The sequence below is a fragment of the Lutjanus erythropterus genome, chromosome 11 (genome assembly GCF_056507025.1).
Source record: "Lutjanus erythropterus isolate fLutEry1 chromosome 11, fLutEry1.hap2, whole genome shotgun sequence".
NCBI lineage: Eukaryota > Metazoa > Chordata > Actinopteri > Lutjaniformes > Lutjanidae > Lutjanus > Lutjanus erythropterus.
Genome location: NC_139327.1, coordinates 39,348,423 through 39,372,268, shown reverse-complemented (window position 1 = coordinate 39,372,268; position 23,846 = coordinate 39,348,423). Strand labels below are relative to the sequence as shown.

Genomic DNA, 23,846 nt, shown 5'->3' with positions numbered 1-23,846 from the left:
CTTGGGGAAAAGACCCCCAGACCTCCTGCTTTGGTTCAAAAATCCTTCCTATTTTTCTAACATTGAAAATTTCCCTGCAACAGTAAAATTGCTTGTAACGACATTCAGTGTGAGGTCTGAAAGATGTGGGATGAGGCAGAGTTTGTACTTTAGGAGCAATCGGTGTTTGTTTTTGGGATAACAGGCTGTTGGACAAATGTGCAGTTTTCCCAAGAGACTCCCGTTTTCACACTTCTCCAAATTTCTCCCAGTTTACAACAAATTTTCACATTTTCCCCTCCTTTTTTTTTCTAAGAGCTTTGAAAAACTTGTATTTCATTTTCTGTGCTCTTGTAATCAAATGCATCATCTGCAGGCATCTGTTTGTAAAAAATTGTCTATGTTACTTATTATTTCATTTTTATTCTTTAAAAGTCAGCAGAATGCAGGAAACAAAGTCTTTGAAAGTCTTTTTTTTTTTCAGGGGAAGGATCCTCAGACCTCCCACTTTGGTTTCAAAACAGCAACCACAACAACCTTCAGTTCAAGAAGACAGAACAACAGACCTTCAGAACAAAAAAAAAGTGTACACCATTATCTACATTTTTACAATTCATCAGATCAAGATTACAAAGCCGTGAGAAAGACAGATATTCTTGGAGATATCTGAGATATGCAGCCTATGACAGCAGGCTTTTTGCTGTGTTTTTGTGTTGACATCCAGAACATCTATGAACAAGTTTGACTTTAGACATGATCAGACACACGTCATGCAACTTTGCTGGAAGCATCGTGAGACTTTAACGAGTAAACTAAAGCCCACGTTCACTAAAGCTTTGCTTAGAGCATCTAGAACCTTCCTAGAACCTAGAATCTAGAAGTTTCAAAATAATTTTCTAAAAATTAATGACTAAATCTGCAACAAAGTTCAAGTCCAGAAAAGCATATTATTAGTCTTTAGTTTAACTAAAACAAAAAACAAAAAACAATGAAGCAGTGAAAAAGACAGAAACACAAAAACAGAAATCTGTTGTGTGAAAAAAAAAAAAACAGAACAGAACGTGGTGAGTTCAGCACCTTGAAAGTGAGTTATGATCATGTTTTATTACATCTTGGGTCTTAGTTTTGTTGTTTTATCATAGACTATATAATAAATAGTGGACAGTCCCTCTGTGATGGTTGTCGTCATCTCAGCAGCTCTTGACTCAGCTTCCTCCCAGCTGATCCAAAAAAGAGGTGGAGTGTGAGAGGAGGCGGGCCGCCACCTGCGACAGAACCCACCTTTCCTGTAATGAATTATTTAGAACTTCAAACCTCGATATAATTTAAACTGTACTTGTATTTTGAATTTAAAACCTCACCATGGTGACGGGAGAGGAGGCGACAAAAGCTGCCCTCATATGAGCTCCTGCCTCCAGATCAACCAGCAACATTCAACTGAAATAGTGCGGTTTCAGCCAGTAGAGGGCAGTCATGATGCATATTTATAATGTGATTTTGCACTTTGTCGGTTAAAACAGGTCAAGAAAGAAAAGCAGCTGATCAGACAGGTTGTAAACAAACCCTCAGGGCAGACAAACTTATTTAGGAAGAGAAAATAAAGGCAGATGGACGATAATCTTGTGCATCGAGCAACAAGTGAGCTCACTTTTGGTTTTAATAGTTTGCATAAACTGTGTTCCCAGATCTCAGCTAGTACTTTGGTGCGTTCACTGTCATCATAGTGGATAGAAATGATGACTAAAACTGCAATAATGATGAGACCCAAGGTGTAATAAAACAGATCTATCCTTTAAAAAACTACAGCGAAGAAATCAAAAGCTGGAACATGAAAGTTCTGCTACATCCCTTCATTTTGACTGCATATTTATTTAGACAGGCTCGCAGTACGCAACACAGGATCACATCAAATTCACTAACACAACACTAACTATAATATGAACATGAAAACATATAATAACAACTTGTGAGACCATTGTAGCGCAGTAAAAGCTTTGTGAATCCTTCGCCTTTCAAACAGGTGAGTCTCAGCAGCCACAGGTGAGACCTCTCATGTCGTGAGTGTGTTTTTCTGTGTATTCTTCATCCTTGCAGCTGATCTACGCAGAGAAAAGAGTCACATGGGCACAAATCAAACAGCTGGATGCTGTTCAGACTGAGCGTGTGACAGCGTTGTGTTGTTTTGCAGTCCTCTGCTGTTTTGTCTCGTCGGTCCATCTAAGGTTTAACCTGTAGTTGTGACCCTGTTCATAACAGGGACGTTGTGTTACTTCAGAGTACATCCTTCTTAAACAAAACAGCCTTCAAAAGCTTCAAATGATACAGTTCATGTTTCTCAGTGATGATACGCAGCGTGATTCCACCGGTACCAGGACCTGAGAGGACAAAGAGACGATCACAGCATTATTTCATTTAGACAAAGAAAACTTCACTCCATTCAACAACAGTCAGTTAGTTTAAGGAATATGGCAACATTTGAGGAAATATTCGTCTTTGGTTTCTTGTAGAGACTTAGATGAGAAGATCAATGTCACTTTCAAGTTTGTCCAAAGTTACTGCACCGACCAAGAAACAGTCTGACACCTGGTCGCTCCGCAAAACCTACAAAATATGGATTTTACACCGTTCTTTGTACGGATTAAACACATGAGATATAACATGTTCATCAGAGGTGCTAATAGATTTTGTCAACTTGTGGACTGAGCTGGTTTAACCGTTTCCCTCTGTTTCTCTGTTTGTGTATCAAAATACACATTTGTTTTCAGCAAGTTTCCTAAAGTCTTTAGATATTTCTTTATATAATGCATGAGAAAAGGATTAAACGTAATGATGTTTGTCTTGTCTTATCGTAGCTGTGAGGGCTTCTGCTTTAAAAACTGTTTTAGTCTTAAAATGAATCATTTAACATCGTGTGAAACACTTTCATTCAGATGAGAAGAATGATATGACACACGGCCAGTCTGACTGTCTAATACTGACAGAAATCTGCAAAAACCTTCATTTGTGTAAAATCTGAAGCATATTTATGTTATGTGATTGTTTCTTGACTTTAACCAGTAACTTCTTTGAGGCTCCACTCTGTGTTTCTAGAGGCGGGGCACTGACCACCCCTGATAATCTGATTGGCCACCCCAAAGGCCACTCAGTTATACTCTAGTATGATTGGCTGTCAGCCAAGTGAGAGGAGGGACTTTAGAATATTTATAAATGTGTATTGTCTTCAATTATGTAGCCCACTTTTAATGTTATACAAGGTTAATTTATTTTATGGATCATTTGACAAAACAAGGTTGTATAATAAGATGTTAGCTGTTCTACTCACAATAAAAAAAAAACATATAAAAACTATATGCAGCAAATGGGCAACTAAATAATAAATTGAAATTATAAACCATAAAAATAAAATTGTTTTTCATGGTGGAATTCTGAGGAAAGAGACGAACAGCGGCACAGTGTCTTTTTAGGGACTTACAGTGTGTAAATTTATGCTAATCTGATACACATACTGCAGAAGTCAGCGCCCCACTTGTCCAACTCCAGTCAAAAAAAGTCTGGAAACGCCTCTGGCCTTCACTGGTTGCTTGGCAACAACTCTGAGCCAACAAACAGTCCTGCAAGGCCGATGATAAAAGCTACGTCCTGAGCCCAGAACCATACCAGATAACAGATGATTCTGCGTTCATCACGTGACGCTCAGTGGCCTAAAAAACATTTTCACTTTATACAATCACTGGAAAACGGTAACAAATCCCCCAAAATGACTCTTTTCATTATCAGAACTGGATCCAGTCTAGAAGGACTCTACTGAGCACGAGGCAGTATGAAAGAATGGGTTCTGAAATCTATACCACAGCAAATATATCTTTTAAAATTAATTTATTTTATTTAAAAAATATATTTTTGTCGTTCCTTCACCTGCCACAAGAGGGAGCTTGCGTACCACCAGTGGTTCACACACCACAGTTTGAGAATCCAGGCCCTGGTTAAAACTTAACCAAGTTCAAACTGTCTAAGTTTGATATCAATCCTCTCGTCTCATTTTCACAAAGAAAGTAAAAATGCTTTAGAAAATATTAAACTATACCTTTAATATTCAGTTAACAAGTTTTAAATGCGTTAGGTGAAACAGGTCATGTTAAAGTCTACGAGAGAAAAGTGCTCCACAGGGGTGTTTTGGGGTACGTGTGTCTTACCCTGGTGTGCTATAGGACGCTGGGTTGACCTGAGACGTTAAAGAGGCGGAGGCAGCGGACAGACTGTTGGGAGACGCCTCACGGCTCACACTGTTCGGAGACGAATTTGATGAAACTGGAAGGAAAAAGTCAAAACAACTCACATAGATTAACTGTTTACATCACAGATGAAAACGTTTTGTTAGTCAAGAATGAAACTGATGTTGTAAAATGCAGCACTAATGTTGGTTACGTATGTTAAACCCCAGTGTCAGTCACAGTGAAGTTAATCCTGATCAGGCTCTTTATCAATAGTTGAATGTAGGAAACAGTACTGACCTCCTCCTGAAGCCAGAGGGCTGTAGGATCTGGATGCTGAGGCCTGAAACAGTGTAAACACGGATGAGATAAAGCTGTTAACATATATTTGCCAGAGAGCTGCAAGAAACTTTACTTTAATCACCTGCAAAACGTGCATGAACAGACTTTTTTTCTTGTTTTAATTAATGGTGATGTAAAGGAATAGTTCATGGGGTTTGTTTGTTTTAACAACATCCGGACTGCAGCTTCACATGTAACACACAGACATGAGACATGACAGAGACTGACGTTTTAGACGGCTCACCATTCTGGAGTTGTAGCTGTGTGATTTGACCGGTAAACTGGCCACCGGGCAGTAGATCCTCTTCTCCTTCTGACGCCGATTACAGAACCAAACTCGAACCACCTCCTTCTCCATGGACAGCTGCTCTGAGATCAGGGTTATCTCCTCAGAGTTGGGTTTGGGGTTCTGAAAGACAAGAATGTTCATGACTTCTTCACGAGTCCGTCCCCAGAGCGGCAGTGGTAGGAACTACTTTCTCTACGCAGCAGAATTTGAATTTTTCAAACGTATATTTTTGGTGCCTTGCGCACTCAAGCCATTATATTAGAGAGAAGGCAGATTAGGTTTGGTTTAGGCAACAAACCTACCTGGTTAGGTTATGAAACAAAACTACTTGGTTAGGTTTAAGGAAACATCACGGTCTGCCTCCGTTATGCAGGTGTAAATAGCCATATTATAAATAGCATAGTTGGCTATGGACACCTGGGTGCTTGTCTCTGCTATGCTACGTTATATACACCGGTGTTAATAACCATATTGGTTAGTCCACCCAGGGTGTAAATAGCATCTGCCCATTTTTAAATAAACTCTACACTACATTATATTCAATGAAACGTGAAAGAACAGAACTTTATATAATGAATAGTTATCGGTTCTTGAACTCACATCAATGAAACGTTTCTCCAGAGTCATCTTGATGTTTGTTTCGATGCTCGTCCTCTTTTTTCGTTTGCGTCCGTAGCCCTCCATCAGGGGCGGCAGAGACGTAGGGTTGGTCATCGAGTCAGAAGGCGAGTTCTCTGATTTAAAACACAAATATAAAATGGACTTTGCTTTTAAACAGCAACAAAATCAGGTGAGAGGATATTTTGTCCTGCAAAATTTAATACTAAAGACATTTTTGTTACGGTATTAACTCGGGTGTCGTCGCTGTGTCGTACCTGCATCACTCAGCCATTTCTCCAGCAGAGGTTTGAGCTTGCACATGTTTTTGAAGCTGAGGTTGAGAGCCTCGAAGCGAGAGATTGTAGTTTGGCTGAAATCGTTCCCATACAGTTTCCCCATCGCGAGGCCCACATCTCCCTGTGAGAGAAAACACACAGCACACATGAATTATATCAGCCCTTCATGCAAAAAACAAATCCCTGTCGTGGTCTCGGAGCCTGAGGTCCATCAAGACTACAGAGTTTTTGTCAAACTGTTTCCAAGATCAATAATGAATATTCACACTTATAACTGATCAGATATCAGTGTGATTTTAGTCTTAGATTTTAGTCTTAAGAATCCTAAATACATCTTTGCTATGAAATTATATTTCAAAATGCAAATTAAACAATTCTGAACCACAGAAGTAACAAATATATAATATGCAGTATTTGTACAATATATGATGATACTTTGAAGCTGCAACTATGAACACTAGACAATTTATACAACTTGGTTCTAATTTTGTAGCTTTATTCATTTCTATCAGTTACAACAACATTTTACACTGATTTAGTCATTACTCGGGTTTTTTGGACATGGTTGTTTCCAATTTTATTTTGAAAGCTCATGCCTTTCCTCTTGTTTCTGTTGCTTTACTTCCTGTGTTTGTCGTCTTCCTGCCTTTTGTGATACCTGATTAGTTTCACCTGACTGGCCTCCCTTTGTATTTAGTTCGTATGTCTCCCTTTCTTTGCCAGTTCGTGTTTGTCCCTGCATCAAATGTCCTAGCCGTGTTTTTGGACATGCTTGTTTCCTGTTTTATTTTTAGATTCATGCCTTTCCTCTCCTTTGTTTTGCTTTTCTTGCAGTTGTTGTCTGTTTTTCTGCCTTTTTTGACTATTGAGTCTCAATAGCCCTGATTGACTGGTCTGTATGTTTCCCTCTCTGTTTCAAATGCTCGAGCTGTTTTCCTACTGTCTTTTGGGTTTCTAGGCCACTTGTTTTCTTTTCTTTCTTTTTTTTTTTGAACATACTTGTTTTATTTTGAAGTTTGTACTTTTCCTCTCATTTGTGTTGCTTTACTTCCTGTCTTTGTTGTTTTCCCTTTTTGATCAGGGATTAGTTCCACCTGCCCTGATAAGCCTCTCTGTGTGTTTAGTTTGTGTGTTTCCCTCATTTCTGTGCCTGTTCATCTTTGTCTCTGCGTCAAGTGTCCTAGCCATTTTCCTATTGTCCTTTGTCTCTCTACTTGTATGGATTTTGTTTGTCTTCAGTGGACTGATTCTCTGGTTCTGGCCTGTGCCTACCTGGCCATCCCAATACAAAAAAGACTCATGTTTTAATAAAGCTTTAGAACTGCAGAAGTTGTCATGATGGTTGTTTCCTGTTTTATTTTGAAGTTCATGCCTTTTCTCTTGTTTCTGTTGCTTTACTTCCTGTTTTTGTCTTTTTCCCGCCTTTTGTGATTACAGATTAGTTTCACCTGTCCTTGATTAGATTCCTTTTGTGTTTAGTCTGCATGTTTCCTTCCTTCCTTTGTCAGATTGTCTTTGTTCTCGTGTCGAGCACCTCAGCTGTTTTTCCAGTGTGCTTCGGATTTCTGCTTGCTTTTTTAACATTCTCCCTCTAGTCTACATTTTGGGTCCGTTCGCTTGTTTTTTCTGCAACCCTTCTGGACATATTGTGACAAAAATATTCTAACACAAACCATAAATATGACCTGAGGGAGCAACCTGAGAAAAACAGGATAAAAAAAACTTATTTGTTTTCAATGTAAATGTACTTAAAGACTGGAAAAAACACAGTTACTGTATATTTATTTACAGCATAGCACAAAAAAGTCAAATAATATGTCGTGACTGTGGGCGTTGTTTCATCTAATTTGATTGACAGCGCTGTCAACATAAGTCAACAACCCAACAGGTGTCATCAAACTCACATCCACATGTTGCTAAACTGTGACTGGTGTTTTAAGGTACGTGACATGAAGCCTCAGGAAAACTGAAGACGTGTTGATGTAAGACCACATTATTTACAGTAGAAAGCTGACTGAGAAAATAATATTTCAGGGCCTTTAAAGGAAAGCAGTGTTAAGGTTGTATCTCTTAATTACCTGGGTGAAGCCCAGTTTGATGCGTCTTTGTTTGAATGCTTTAGCGAACTGCTCCAGTTCCTCCAGATCACTGGGTTCCTCCTGTGGTGGTACTGACATGTGTTTGGGCATTGACAGGTGGGACATGTCCATGTGGTTCTCCATTGATGGTCCTGCAAGACCAGAGCGACTCATAGCCTGGATCAGAGAAACAGCACAAGAGAAAATCTTCAATTTCCAGGTGATGTAAAATTGGCAAAAGGGGTCGAGGAGAGGGAGGAAGGGGTCGAGGAGAGGGAGGAAGGGGTCAAATGAGGAGAACTGCATGCTCCAGATTTCACATACAAATAGTCATCTGATCCATTGTTGGCATGAAAATATTGATTACAGTTGCTTTGAACAGCACATGTGATATTAGTCAATGTGACTTCCTTGATGTATCATGTATTTGTATTATGTTTGATGAGGTGTTCAGGGTTTACCTGTGGAGTCAGAGCCAGTCCAGGTTGATGTGGAAGGAGACTAGTTTGACTCTGGCTAGGAAGGGACAGCAGGTTCTGCGGCAGAAGAGCTGTAGAGGAAAACATCGGGTTTTGATCAGTTCGAACTTGAATACAAGGAAGAGGACCCTGGAGACAAAGATCAATACATTTAACTGACTGGATACATGTTGTGTGAGATCCACGTAACTACATATCATATTCTGGTCAAACTTTGTTATTTATGTTCTACTTTATACTTAATTAGCTCAAAGGTAGACTAAATTTGAGCTATATCGTTAACTTGCACATAGGCCCCATTTAAAACCATACAAGATATAAGATCTCCATTAGTGAGTAGGTCTTTATGCTAAGCTAACAGTTAGTCTGTCTTCATATCCAGATCTCAGCAGACATATTTCCCAATATTTCAGACTGTTTCTTTAAACAAAGCCTCTGAGTCAGGGCACTGCAGAAATGATTTGGAGCCTTAAATCCCTTCAAATTAGTCACCCCTCCCTCCCTAATTATTCAAGACCAGCCTTGTCCAAACTGTCCTGGGACAAGCTACGGATGTTTGTGGAGGTTTTTTAAGACCTTGGTGGCTGGAGGGACTCTGGGAGAGCAGGAACGGGGGTGGAGATGACAGGTGAGACGGAGGCATCAGAACCAGCTGCTGCATGGGGTGGAGAGAGGTGAGCTCCTGGAGTAAAAACAAAAAAACCCAACAAAAATAGTAATTATGTTATTCTGAGGTACTTGAACTTTACTTGAATATTTAGATTTTATGCTACTTCATAATTCTACTTCATCACATTTTAGCATTACATTTATCTGATGACTATAGTTACTAATTACTTTGCTGATAAACATTTTTCACATAAAACATATGATCAGCTTATAAAATATGATGATTCTCTACAGATTAAACATCCCAAAGCTATATAAAGTAGTTAAAGTTGTCAACAACATTTTTGTTATTGATAAATGATGATTAAACAATGTTTAAAATATAACCCCTCTGAAAATGTTGGTACACTCTGTAAAACTAAACTAAAATAAAATGCAGTGATCTGCAAATTCTTTTTGACTCGAACTCAGTTGACTACAGTAAAAAGGCAAAATATTTAAAGTGTATTTAATGGAAATGTACTGGCAACTTGTTTAAAAAAGTTGTGATACATCACCTTTTCTTTTGAAAACACTCAGTCAGAGAACAGCACAATAAATAACTGGGAAAGTTGTGGAAGTAAACACTTGTTTGTCACATTCAAAAGGTAAACAGGTTAATGATTCACAAGTATGGAAGGAGCAAAGGTCACGACTTTGTGAAAAACTATGTGATCAAATAGTTTAAGAAAAACGATTTTCAGCAAGGAAACTACTTCACCATCTTCAATCCATAATATCATTTAAAAAAAATCAGAGAATCTGCAGAAATCTCTGCACAAAATGGCCAAAGATGAAAACCAAAACTTAAAGCCCATGACCTTTGACCCCTCAGGCAGCGCTGCATTAAAAACCCACATCATTGTATAAAGAATACTACATGGGCTCAGGAACACTTTGGAAAGCCGTTGTCAGTAAACACACTTTGTCAGACTTTTCACAAATCATGGACGTCGTGTCCTCCAGGCTGAAGAGGAAAAGGACCGTCCAGACTGTCACCAGCACTAACAACAAAAAAGACCAGCAGCTGTGACAGTATGGGGGTGTGTTAGAGCCCATGGCATCATGGGTAACTGTCACATCTGTGAAGGCCCCATTAATGCTGAAAGGTACATACGGGTTTTGGAGCGACATACGCTGCCATCCAGACGTCTTTGTCAGAGACGTCCCTGATTATTTCAGTAAGACGATGCCAAGACACATTGCGGACGTGTTCCAGCAGCGTGTCTTTGTAGTAAAAGAGTTCAGGTATTAGACTGACCTGCCTGCAGTCCAGACCTGTCTCCCATTGACAATGTGTGGTGCATTATGAAGCACAAAATACGACAACAGAGACTGTGGACTGTTGAGCAGCTGAAGTCGAATATCAAGAAAGAATGTTGTTAAAAGAAAAGCTGATGTATCACAGAGGTAAACCTGCTCCAACGTTTTTGGAACATGTTGCAGGCATCAAATTCAGAATGAAAGTATATTTACATAGAAAACAATTAACCTAATTAGTTTGAACAGTAAGTGCCTTGTTTTTCTACTGCATTCATTTGTATATAGGTTGGAAAGTGATTTTTGCAAATCACTGCATTCTGTTTTTATTTACTTGTTTTGGAATCAGTGTTGCGGTGAGTAATGAACTTTCTGTTCATCAACGAATCAATTATTTGACTAATAGTTTCAGCACTAACTTTAACACTGGAATGGATCATTCTGCCTAACGAGTAATTAAGTGTATTTTGTTTTTCAGCGGTGTAACGTCGTGTCTTACCCCAGTCAGCTGACCTCCAGGCATCGGCGAGCTCTGAGTCAGGTGACATGTCTTCACTGTTGAGCTTGAATGAGGTGAGTCGTGGATGTTCTCTGTCTTTATCTAAGAAAGCACAACCAAACAGTGTTAATTCAGGTTTATTATGAATAAACATTTTTATTATAATTTAAACCTTTCCATTGATAAATAATTAAAAAAGGATCCGTTTTGCGATGCTGACAGGATGGAAAACTTTGTGCACAATCTCAGGGGCAAATGGGTGCATGTTTACATGTGTGACTGTGTGTGTGTGTGTGTGTGTGTGTAGAGAGACACACACACTCCTGTACACTCGACTCCAGGACCAGTTTGGTCACTGAACATGATACAAAGACTGATAGACTCTCTCCCTCCCCTCAGGCAACCAGTATGCAAATATCCCTCCCTCTCTCACACACACTACCCCCCACCCCCTGAAAGCCATGTCACTTCCTGAAAAAACGAGCACTGAAATAAATGTACTCCCATGCCAAAAACAATGTTTGTAGAAGTATCCAAATAGCCTCAGACTATTTGAGGAGTTTCAAAAGAGACGGCAGTCTTTGTTGACATCTGAGGGAGAGCAGGTAGTTTATCCTGAGGATGTTAGCCGTCACTAAAAGTCAGTTGAACCCCGTGTCCTGGGTATCAATCAGATGGCTCTGGGTTATTTATATTCCAACTGAGCGCATTATTAAGTCTGTCAAAGATACAGAAAGTCTACATTTTCCCATTATCTCCAATGCCCGTGATAAGACCAAAACCAACACTGAATTAATCCTGCTAACAGCTGTTATCTGTGTAAACGCTGCCTGAGCTGAGTGACAAGCATCATCCAGGATGAATCCCACCCTCACCATGGGCTTTTTAACCCTCCTCCGGTCTGCCAGGCGTTACAGGAGCCTCCGCTCCCACGCCAGCAGGCTCAGGAAGAGCTTCTTCCCCGAGGCCGTGATCCTGCTGAACTCCACATCACAGAGCTATGCATTATGGGACTCACTGCTGCACTGACTCCGTCTGCACGTTCTCTGTCTACACCGTACATACATATATACATGCATAAATACTTTATTATCATCTCGTCTCCTATTTCAGTGTTCTCGCACTGCGAGACAGTGGAATATTTCCTTTTTTGTTTCCATTACTAGCATATTTTCATCATACTTTGTCAGTTTTTGTCTGTGCTTTTGTCAAACACCACAGAGTCTGTGGTGAAAACTCTGAAAACACTTCACCACATATCTGATCATAAATGTCCCAAGATAAGTAGCTAATCCACTCAGCCACTGTGTTTGCTGATAGAGAAATATTCTTGATCATGCTATTCTTTTCTGGACATAAAATATGAGCAAATATGCAACCTCTGCTCTAAATAACACGATCCTTTTTTTGCACTTCTAGTTAAATGCCAACATGTCATTGGTTTCATACCTGTACTCTGCACAATCTGATATATGTGATTCCTCTGCGCCACAGAGCTCCACTGTTTTTCAAAAACTATTAAAACATGTCAATGAGCCACGCTGTAATGAACACACACACTGTGGTTCACACACACCCTCCTGCTGCTGTAAACACTCCCTAAGGCAGCGGTCTCATCTCAATTCATGTGAATTATTATGATATTAAAAAATTCCTTCTGCCAGAGAAGCATGTGTCAAAGTATCTCTCTCTACTATATTGAATATTTGATTTTTTTTTTGTTTTATGTACAAAGTGAAACACACTCCTCTGATGTTTGTGTGTGATTTGAGGTTATTCTGTGTTCTGCAGCAAATATTTTTTACACTAATATCTTTCTGATACATTTCTCTTGTGTTGTTCTGTCACATAATGTTCAAAGTGGGTCTCGGGTATATTTTCTATTTTGTCCTTGCCTGAGAGCCTCCGCCCTCGAGTCCTAAATGTGTACTAATCCACCACTGAAAATAGTCCCCAACAAATGCACTATTTACATGTATTTGGGTGACATTTTTGATGTTTTGAAGATTAAATCATATCTTCACCACTTCAGGTCACTCAAAACTATTCAAACGGAATAAATCTGAGAAGGAAACATCAAGCTTTGATTAAACCGTTTGCATCACTTGTGAGTAATGATGCTTCACTTTGAAGAGTCAAGAAGGGCCAAATGTGTACTAGTTACCACTGAAAGTAGTCCACGACAAAAGCACCATTTCCTCCTCTTTGAATAATGTTAGCTAAAAACTGCACTGAGCTGCTATTTCAGGAAACTTCTGACTGTTTCTTAAAGTAAATTTTATATTTCTGAGCTGTTTTTACAGGACCAGTGAGTGAGCTTGCAGATTACAAAACTCTTGTCTCACTCTCCACTTCCAAGCACGTAGGAAAACGCACATGAACGACAAACTCGCACAAAACACAAACAGCGGTAGAGCCAGTGTTTGGTTTGTCAGTTCTGGGTACTGAAACATGGCAGAGCAACATAGAGGACCTGAACCCTCTATAGATACAAACAGCTCATTCTAGGGCAACAAAAACACAACTATTCTTATTTCCAGATGATACTTATGGATATTACATTCAATTAATGACATATTCTGCCAATGAATCCCCATAAATCTTACACACTAGACCTTTAAAGGGAGGGGAAGTCAGAAAATATCCAAACACAGACTGAAGCATTTTTAGTTTTAGTCCTTTCATGAGAATTGTTGATAAAAACAAAAATACGGAACATCAGACGTTATCATCAAGCAGAGAGACCTCTGTTGTAATGACGGGATCCTTCACGCCTCTCCGATCAAGAGGGATAATCTGGCAACAAGTTTTGGTCAAAGGTTACAAAGTGAATCTGATCCATGTTTGCCCCTAAAAGACATGATGAACATGAGCACATGCCGCCAGTTTCACCCACTGCTCTGGATACAAACATGACTGTATCTGATCCTGCCAGCAAACAGGAAAAGGTTACTGATGACGGATCCTCCTCATGACAGAGACATCATTCATGAAATCCTCATTCACAGGAATCTAAACACGGGGAAGTTACAAACAATTCTGTTACTAACCTGTCGGTTGAAGTCGATCCCGTTTTGCTCTGAGTGACAGAAGAGAGAGAGAGAGATTTAAAATTGATATTCAACATCTTCAAAGAGTCACACAGAACAAATCAGATCATATAAAGATTATATTTAGTCTGTTAGCATTCAGTGTTAGCCACGTGTGTGTGTGTGTGAGACATGACAGTGTGTTCAGTGTTTTATTGTGATATTTTGTGTTAGATCTCCACTTTATCTCTCTTTTTAGAGATGTAATGACTTTTTTTCCACATTTGATCAATAGAAATTAATTTAACTTTATTTTAAATGAAATCAAACTGAACAAAATTGCAGATACATAAAGATGACTTTCTTTGGCTCTTTGTTGCAGTTTGCTGAGCACTTCATAGGATTCTTCTTCTTCTTGTGCCTTAAAAGTATCTGGGTCTCAGAAACTGTAACAGCATCAGTTCCCAAACTCAGCAGTTTGGTTGGAAAGCTGGAAATCTCAAGGATTACTCAGACAGAAATTCCCCAGTTTTGCATGTGACGTGGGTCATTGCTTCAACTTATTAGAGGGGAGAGTGGAAACCATGTCTCACTAGTGGTGCAGTCAGTTAAGTTATCTGCTGCGGGGAAACAAAGGTCCGCGGTTTGAGTTCCCAGGTAGCCAAGTCCCAGCTGCCAACAGTGCGGTGATTAAAACACGTGCATGTGGTGTGTTTTATGTGCTTCTTCACTATTCTGTTAAATTAGAAAAAATTCTCACAATGTGCTTAAATAAAGAAACAATTTATTTATTGATCTATAAAACGCACCACACCAATAAAACTAAACTAAACCAAACTAAACTTACACTAAAAACTGTGACTATACTATAATACAGAGGCGTGGACGAGGTGTGACTGGAAAAATCAAAAAGGACTTGCAGCTTGACTTGGACTTTAAATACTTGATAACTTTCCTCGAGCCCAAACATTAAAAACAATGTAATTTTAAAAAATGTGAATCCACAAATCAACTGATTTCCCTTCGTTTCCTGATGAAAACTGACGTTAACACTGTTCATTCTCAGAAAGTCCCCAGATCCACTTTGTTTAAAACAATTTCAAACGCATTTGATCACGTTGCAGAGCAGAACCATGAAGAACTAACGTTACGTTACTGAACGCCAGGTGGAGAAAAAACATAACATGAATGGAAGATCATTTTGTTCACGTGCAAAAGCTATGTGGTGGTTACAATATGCAAAACAGGTGAAAATTACAGACCGAGACCACAACTTCTAAGCTGCACAGAGAACAGTGAGTCAAAGCTCTGTTGTGCATCATGACTCGTTCAGCACTCGAAATATCAGCGTGACCTGGGACTTGAATGCAAACACTTGAAACTTACTTGTAACTTGGAAACAATGACTCGGTCCCACCTCTGAATACAAATATACATATATTATATATTGTCATGTACACACTTCCAAAATGGTTCTTCCTGAAGGGCTGAGGTTCTACCCAGAACCATTTGGCCTTTTTAAAGAAGGGGTTCCTCTAGGGTTCTTTGTAAGTCTAACAGTTCCATTAAGAACCATTTTCATCCAAATAACCCTTTTTGGAAGAAAGAGTTCTTCACGAATTATAGAAAATTTTGAATAACTCTTTTGTCAAGGGTTCTTTGTACAATATCATAAAAGGGTTCTCAGTAGGACCCCCTAGGTGGGTTCTAGATGAAACCCTTGGAAAATAAAAAGGTAAAATCCTCGTGGGTGGGTTCTTGTTAGCACTCTTCAAAGGTGGAAAGGTTCTGGATAGAACCCCCAGAGAAGATTACACCACAGAGTGAGTCTCTGCAGAACCTCTCATAGGAGGTTCAGGGTGAAACCTTTCATGGATGGTTCTAGATATAACCCTTTAGATCTGGTTTTAGGTCAAACCACTTGAAAGGGTTCTTTATAGAAGGTTCTACCTAGAACCAAAAAGGGTTTTCCCATGGGGAGAAGCCAGAGAACTTTATCTTTAAGAGTGTGTTGCTACGATAAAGTGATTAAAGATATTATCTGCAACATTTTCCTAAAAAAACAGGGTACAGCTTTATAACACTTAAACTTAATCCCTTTTAATCCTCACTTATGACCTGCTAGAACTGAATGTTGTCTGTATCTGCAGAGAACCTGCTCTCTGTCTGTATTTCCTTATTTTGTCTCACTGTTTTGCTGTCCTCGGGACGTTTCGTTAACCCAAAATGTTGGTATTTGACGTCCTGATGCGCTTACAAACAGCTCGAACAAATCCTACTGACTCTACCTTTAATTTGAATTTTACAGATGAGAATTGGGAACAACTACACAGTGACTCTAACACAAGACTTTTCAAGAAGTGCAGTTTCCCTGCTGAAGTGTGCAGCGTTCAGTGTTGATGTGCAGAGGACAGGGAGAGGCCTGATACAGGAGAGGAGAGTTCAAAGGTGCGCTGGATAAGCTCCATCATTTGAATGTCAAATGGGGCCTTTGGGACTCTGTGTGTGTGTGTGTGTGTGTGTGTGTGTGTGTGTGTGTGTGTGTGTGTGTGAGAGAGAGAGAGAGAGAGAGAGAGAGAGAGAGAGAGAGAGAGAGAGGCAGTGAGCTGCTGGAGACACACGATGCAAATATACCTATAAACCCCCTCCACACACACACACACACACACACACACACACACACACACACACACACACACACTCACATGCCCCCCCCCACCTCTCCACCTGACAACCACCCCACTATGTCACTGCCCCCCAGCACAACCAGCTTCACGGCCAAACTTCCAGTATGGAAATGACCAAGACATGCAAATCAGCTCTCAGCGCAGGAAGCTTGTGTTAGTGCTCTGTCTACACACACACACACACACACACACACACACACACACACACACACACACACACACACACACACAACCACCAGTTGTTTTGTCTTGTCTTTCATCTTCCATCTGTTAGTCCTGAATGTGTATTTTAAAAAAGTGAACAGACTGCATGTTTTTATACAGTTATTCTTAATTCCTGCCATCGGCTCGGATTCTTCCTGAAATCAGATAAAACGAGTCTGTGTTTGCATTTTCCCACGCAGAGTTACAGTGTGTGGTACGTTTGGTAGTTAAAAGGGAGCAGGAGGAGACTTTTCTTCAGATAATTTTCTTTTTTATGTTATATTTTGCAGTTTATGGCGGTTGAAACACTGACATGTTTGTCCACACGAGCTCAAATTAAAACGGAATTCCCTCGTCACAGAGCAAAGACATGTCCAAAGGACATCTTTCGGATGTCTTGTCGTATGTCCCCTGAGAAGCAGGAATTATTTATGACATCTTTTTATGACGTCTTCTGAAGTTCCAGTGTTGACAGTGTTACACATATTATTTTATTTATTTGTTTAAGCACAAATAAAAAAAATGATCTCATGTTGACGCTCTTCACCTGTCTTTCACGTCCACAGACGTCCAAATATCTCATAGCCAGCCATTCAGATACTGAACTTAATTTGCATCGTGCATACATTCAGATATGTTCCTGGACCAACGGACACAATATAAACATGATCTCCATAATCTCACAGACGTCTCATGTTTGCTTGGTTGTGGTCGTGTTAAGTGTTTTTTACGTGGATTTAAAAGTAACATCGGAGCTGCAACATACAGTTACGATCCAACACCAGTGTCTGCTTACATAAACCATTCTGAGTTTAAAACTTAAGTTTCTCCCTTAAGCAAAGTATTTTCCTAAACTAAGGGGGTCAGTTAGGAGTGTTGCATGAAGTCAGCATTATTGTCAGTTGTCAGCTAGCTTAGCTAACACACTACACTAGTCTGTGTTAGCTAGCTTGTCCAAAATATAAAATCAAGAAAAACAAAAAGAGAAAGATCATGAGAAGGTGGAAAGAACAAGCAGGTAATCCAAAGTAAATCTAAGCCTGTTAAACACTTCTAGATTCAAGGGTTTTCTCAACATCCAAAGGAAATCATCAAGATGAGTTTATGCAACTTTTTCTTAAAGCATCCTTGGATGAAAATTTAAGGGAAACCTTAACCTGAGTGGTTTTATGCAACTGGATGCTCAGGCTGTGTATTTTGTGGTTCTAGCAAAATGCTAATTTACAACACCTGTCCACAGGAGGCTTGTTTATGAGTTAAAATTGAAAAGAAAAGAAAGAGGATAAAGACAAAAAGAGGAAAATAAACATATAATAAGGTGGAATCTGCATGTAAATGATCACATACTGCACAGGGAACAAGTTAAGTGATCTCACCCCTTTGGCATAATCATCTATTTAACTTCAGTTAGTCTTCAGGGCTGAATATTTTACAGTATTTTTTGCAGTATATAATCTGTCACATAAACTTTATCCCAATACATCCAGAGAATACTGTATATTCAGTCCCTGCAGGATTTCACAGGCTGTTTTTTGGGATTGTTGTGGCCTAAAATGTCTGATTTCAATGCAGATTTTCTAAAAAGTTGCAATGCATGTTGCCATGTTTTCAGTTTTTTTTTGTGATGCAGAAAGCTGCACGACAATGCAAATCCAAAAATGTAAATTCAGTAGCAAATTTTAACAATGACGTGGAGCAGCACAAATGTCACAAACGTTATGTGAAAACTGCAAAAGAAAGTGAACTGTGTGTGAATTTTTTTTAATGTATAATTGATTACCACCAAAGGCAACTTGTTCCAGGGAGACAACAAGAAAATATACAATATTACCACTAATCTTTTAATCTTTACAAAGAGAGAGCAGCATGCAGACAGATCTTCCTGACCTGTTGACTTCTTTGAATACGCTGCATTTTGTCTCTTTTCCAGTCTGAACACATGACATACCAGAGTTGTGGATGACATCACTCCGACTTGAGCCTTTAGATGGAAAATATCTGATATCTTCCACCAAGTCCAAAGATTAAAAAGTCTGTTATTTAAAAAGTGAGCTAGTAATACTAATGCTATTCATCCTCAACAAGTCAACATTTCATTCTCCAGATCCACTTTTATTACTAACGTTACTTTGCTGAGCTCCATTTAAAAAAAAATGATACCAAAAGATAATTTCATTCACATGAAAAAAGAACTTCATTTGACATTTTGAAGTTGAACACAGGAAGGAAAGTCAGCGCTCTGTTATTAAAATGACATTACATGTGGTGAAGAGCATCTTACGACTTGTTTAGGACTCAAAACTGGACAAAGTGACTCGGTCCAACCTCTGCTACATACTGGAAGCTCGCATACAGTCACTCTACAGTTTAGAGCAGCGAGACAGAGATAAAGTTTCAGCTCAGCCAGAGTTTACAGGCTCAGACTGAAACTTTTTTTTACTTGAAATTGAGCTAACTAAGTTTTGCATCTGTAATGATCTTCCACTCTGTCACTGTATTGCGTGTCCTGTTTTCATGCCAGTAAACAAGACAGGTGTTGTTCTCTTCGCCTCTTCATCATCAGATCAAGCTGATAATGTGGGAAAATACACTCAGCTGTTTATGTATCAGGTTCACCAAAAGCTAAAACTAGAGGTTCTGATGTTTGGGATGTTTGTAGTGCTGTTAAACTGTATTGTCTCCAGAGTCTGAAGCTAACAAAAGCTACGAAAACGATGCAGAAAGCTGCACAACGATGCAAATTCAAAAATGTGAATTCAGTTGAAGGTTTTAAATAAGAAGTGGAGCAACACAAACGTCATGTTAAACAGCTCTGTCTCCTAGAAATATCTATAACCCCAGAATTTATTTATTATATCTTCAGCTGCAAAACTGAACTTGAATCTTTGAGTTTTAGAAACCAAAACAATTCTGTTTCTAAACTTGTCCACAGTGAAATTTGTGCTTCAAAAATAAACTGTTGCAACTGAAAATATTAAAATTATTAACCGTGATTCACTTTCACACAATTTACGCAACAATTTTTTGAACTGATTACAGGATTATATTATAAAAATTTAGTGCCTTTAAATTTCTCATCCTTTTTTAATTTTTGTTTCTGATTCAGATAAATAAAGGTAATTTGCTTGTTGAGTTGATTTCATTAAGATATTTGTTCTTAGTAAATGAAGCATTATTAAGGTTTTATTTTTAGTTATGATTTCTAATTTTACCAGAGTGTATTTGTTTAAAAGACAGTCCGACCAATCACAACACAGCAGAGTGGCTGCATACAAATATCATATAAAGCTTCCATGATTTATTCTGAAAGTCCTCAAAAGAAACTGTACCTTCATTTTACTTTTCATCAGGCTGTGATGCTCCTAAATCCATCCTCAGTACTCCACCATGAAAAGTAGTTTCATTTTTATGATTCAGATTTTTTATTTATCATTTCTTATCTCTTGTTGTTGTGAGTTGACTGAATAAATTGGCTGAATTATTTAAAAAAGTAAAAAGAAAAGTAAGCTGCATACAAAACAATGGACATTTAATAATACTCGTCAAACATTTGGTTAAAACTAATGCCCCGCCTCTTATTGGACGGGCGGCCAATCATACGTGAGGAAATATTATTGAGAGAAACATAACGTTTAAAAAATCTGTACCAATAATATAATAAGACTACTGGTGTATAAATGGTTTATAATTATGGTTTTAATTAGTTTGTAAATCATTAATAAGCTGTTACAACACATTAAATAAAACAGGGACTTGTCACTTGCCAAATACTGAGCCCACGTTTGTTCTGTTAAGCCTTAGATCTCATCGTTTCCTGAGCTCACGTTGTCTCTCCATCAGTCAGCATTTATATTTCATCAGATATTTGTTAATGAGTTACTTGCATTTAACCGCCGTCATCATATCTTCATGGTCAAAAAGTTTAATTTGGCATCAGATTAACAGATTCCTTCACAGTTCCAGCATGAAAAGTTTTACACTTTACAATAAGGTTCCTTTTGTCGCTAATAAATGTTAGTAACTCGTTGAATTAATTAGTAGTTAGCAATAACTGGATCCTGCCAAATAATGGTCCCACATCGATGTATGAAAACTGTGTTATAACTTGTTTACAACTGAGCTTTATAAAGTGTTTATGCTCTACTTAATAACACCATCATAAATCATTTATAAGGTTTGTCTGATTGTAAAGTGGGACCAAAAGTTTTTACAGGGACAGTTTCTTGAAAACTGAGATCTGTGGATTTTCCAGAGAAACTTGGGACACTTAACTGGAAAAACAAATCGCTGTTAATTAAATTATTTTAATTTAATTTGTTAGTGCTGATTAAACTGATCACCTGAAGAGGAGGCAAGTTCTTAAAAGCTGAACAAAACTATCTCTATAAAATATATATATGTATGTACTGTATCAATCAATATGGATGAACTGACTACTAATTATTTTAGTTTTTGATTCATCTGTCGATCATCTTCTTGATTAATCGATTAGTTTGTTACTGTTTCCAAAAGTCCAAGACGACGTCCTCAAATGTCTTGTTTTGTCCACAACCCAAAGATGATTTTTCTGTCACAGAGGACAAAAGAAACCAGGAAATATTCACATTTAAAAAGCTTAAATCAGAGATTTTCTTTCTTAAAAAATGACTCAAAATGATGTTTCGATTATGAAAATAGTTGGCGATCAATCTAATAATTGATTTGTCAACTGATTGAGAACTAGAGTTAGAACTGACATTAATACAGGAGCGAGAGCTGCACAAAAATCTCTGACAAATTAAAGTTAAAAAAATGTAGCTGAGGCATCCAGACATCTGATGACAAACGTCACAGTTCTGACAGAAAGCACTTCATGAAACAGAGCCGTTCACTTCTCTCACGCAGCCATTGTCTAAAGAAAAGTTCCACTTTTTTTCTGTTGCTGGTTCCTGGTTTTTTTTTGTTTTGTGGCTGGTTGGTGTTTTCAGCCGCCGGGCAGCCAGCGTTTCTCTGCAAACAGCCTCAGGTGCATCCTGGTCTAGCAACCAACTGCCACGATATCCACACACACACACACACACACACACACACACACACACACACACACACACACACACACACACAGCTCCCTGTGAAACAGGAGCAGGTCAAAGTGCTGCCATTTGTTAAGTTTTTCTTAAATACAGACACAAAAGTTTCCAAACCCACGATGTAACCAGGAGCACCAAAGATCATTTAACAACCTCAGACCAAAAAACACTCAAATGTAGACTAAGGTTGAAAAGTTTGTGCTTTTTCATCATCAAAACGCCTGCTTTTTCTCATTTTAACTTTAACTTTACGTTTCCTTATTCATAAAATGTCTCAGCCAGACAAAACAATGTCAAGTGGGGTAAAATATCTGCCATTTTTACACTAACAGGGCAAACCAAACCAAACAGTGAGAAAACTTTGAGTGAGTCCTGAGGAAACTGTTTTAATCTTTTAATCGGTTAAATTCTTTGCTGAAATTAATCGATTAGTGATCCCTAATTTAGTCTAAAGAACAGGATTAAAAAAGTCCTGAAGACATCTCAAGATAATCCAGACAACAGGGATGCACAAGAAGTATCAGGGAGATTTATATTCTGATAATGACATTATATCTGATAAATATCAGGTATAATAACATCTAATTTGACAGTATATATCAAAACATTTCATTTGAATTCTTTGACAAAGTGATCCATAAAATCCAAAGTATGTTTGTGAAGTTTTTAAATGAATTTTATGATCATTATGAGCAGAACATTAAATCATTTGTCTTTGCTCACTACGTCTGAGCCTTTCTTATTCTCAGATGGTGGATTTTCAATTATATCTTAAAACAGTTAAACTTTTTTCATTATAACCAAAACAGCTCTATAAAGCCGCTACAAGAACCTTTTATATTTTGTTGATTTTCAAGGCCCCTTTGGACAAAGGTGTTAGTATTTACTCCACGATAACCACAAAATATAACCTAAAAAAATAAAGATTATCGGAAGGAAAATCTTGTTATTCTTTCTTTTAACTAACTAACATACGACTCACTGTAACTTTACCTGAGAAAATGTAAACACGGGTTCGTTTCATCTGATTTCAGGGAGAATCTGACTTGGTGGCTGACATTGAGAAGGAATCAAGAAAAGAATTTGATGCAAAAATGCATTTTATTTGCACTGAAAATGTTTAAAAATGTCTAAAAATAAAAAAGAATATTTCTGGAACTGAATTTTTTGTGGCTATGTCCCACTTTTTCAGTATAAAGTGCAATATTTTCAATATTTGATTTTAGAGCAATCCAAAAGCATTCAGATTGGATTATATTTTTGTAATCGCATGTATTACGTCACTGATTACAAAAAATGCCGTGTAATTTGTAATCAGTAACTGACTACACTTCAGAGTAATCTGACCCAAACCTGCTCAGGTGTGAATAAACGACTGCAAGTTTTAGGAGCCTCTTTTTAACTCCTTCAGATGCTGTTTTACTCTGTTTTTCCCCATACGTAAATTAAAGGTTGTAAAAATCTGATTCTACAGTATTTTTATTCTGTACTGGCTCAGTCCAAGTCTTCATTAAAGCTTCAGGATGGTTTCCTGACTTATTTGCTGTCTTTGATGATTTCTCGTAGAATTTTAAATAACGTTTTGTGCGTTTCAAAAACTGTTTAGCCGAAAAACACAAGTTTGTAATGACAGACACACTGATAATCAAGGGGCTAAAATACAGAAGTGTGGAATTAAAAGTTATCTTATTAGTATTGGCCAAGAGAGGCAGATGATTATTGGTATCAGCTGAAAGAAACGCATCCTAAATGTATTATTTTATGTTATTTTACAGATCAAAACACACACAAGCTACCTATCAGATCATAAAGTCTCTATGTTGAAGAAAAAGAGTAAACAAAGTGTTTCTGTGCAAGTCCAGCGTGCCGTGACAGAATAAACACACTTTCCTGAGTCACGTCTGTTGAACTCGTCTGTGTGTGTCGAGATGATTCAGCCGTGGGAGGAATGTGAAATATTCTTACCTGCCTGTTCAGCCTGAGCCTCCGACTGCTCCACCGTGTCTGCGCTCATCTTAATATCTGTAATGATAAATATAGCTGATTTTCCTACAGGATTGTAACTTTAACCAGGACAATGCAGCACTCAGGCCACCCAGGAAAATGATCTTGAGTTTATTCTAATGCGCCCTCCCCTCTACACACACCACCACACAACCTGCGCTGTGTGCTCTAC

At 38.3% G+C, this 23,846-nt stretch overlaps 1 protein-coding gene across 1 annotated transcript; it reads right to left on the bottom strand.

Annotated features, from left to right (window-relative positions):
- Nucleotides 1–1,828: 1,828 nt before the first annotated feature.
- pou2f3 (POU class 2 homeobox 3) lies at nt 1,829–15,219 on the bottom strand. Its single transcript, XM_084730668.1, has 12 exons — nt 15,210–15,219; nt 13,732–13,760; nt 10,682–10,783; nt 8,851–8,956; nt 8,257–8,345; nt 7,796–7,972; nt 5,697–5,838; nt 5,422–5,555; nt 4,777–4,941; nt 4,491–4,533; nt 4,173–4,287; nt 1,829–2,354 (listed from the first exon to the last, which is right to left on the bottom strand). The coding sequence occupies exons 1-12, from the start codon at nt 15,217–15,219 to the stop codon at nt 2,315–2,317; spliced, it is 1,152 nt and encodes a 383-aa protein (XP_084586794.1). The 3' UTR covers nt 1,829–2,314.
- Between the last annotated feature and the right edge of the window lie 8,627 nt (nt 15,220–23,846).

Coding starts and splice junctions, on each gene's coding strand:
- pou2f3 (XM_084730668.1), bottom strand. Junction 7,973..8,256: donor GACTGGCTCTGACTCCACAG/GTAAACCCTGAA, acceptor TCTCTGATCCAG/GCTATGAGTCGCTCTGGTCT. Junction 4,942..5,421: donor TGGAGAAACGTTTCATTGAT/GTGAGTTCAAGA, acceptor CTTGTCTTTCAG/AACCCCAAACCCAACTCTGA.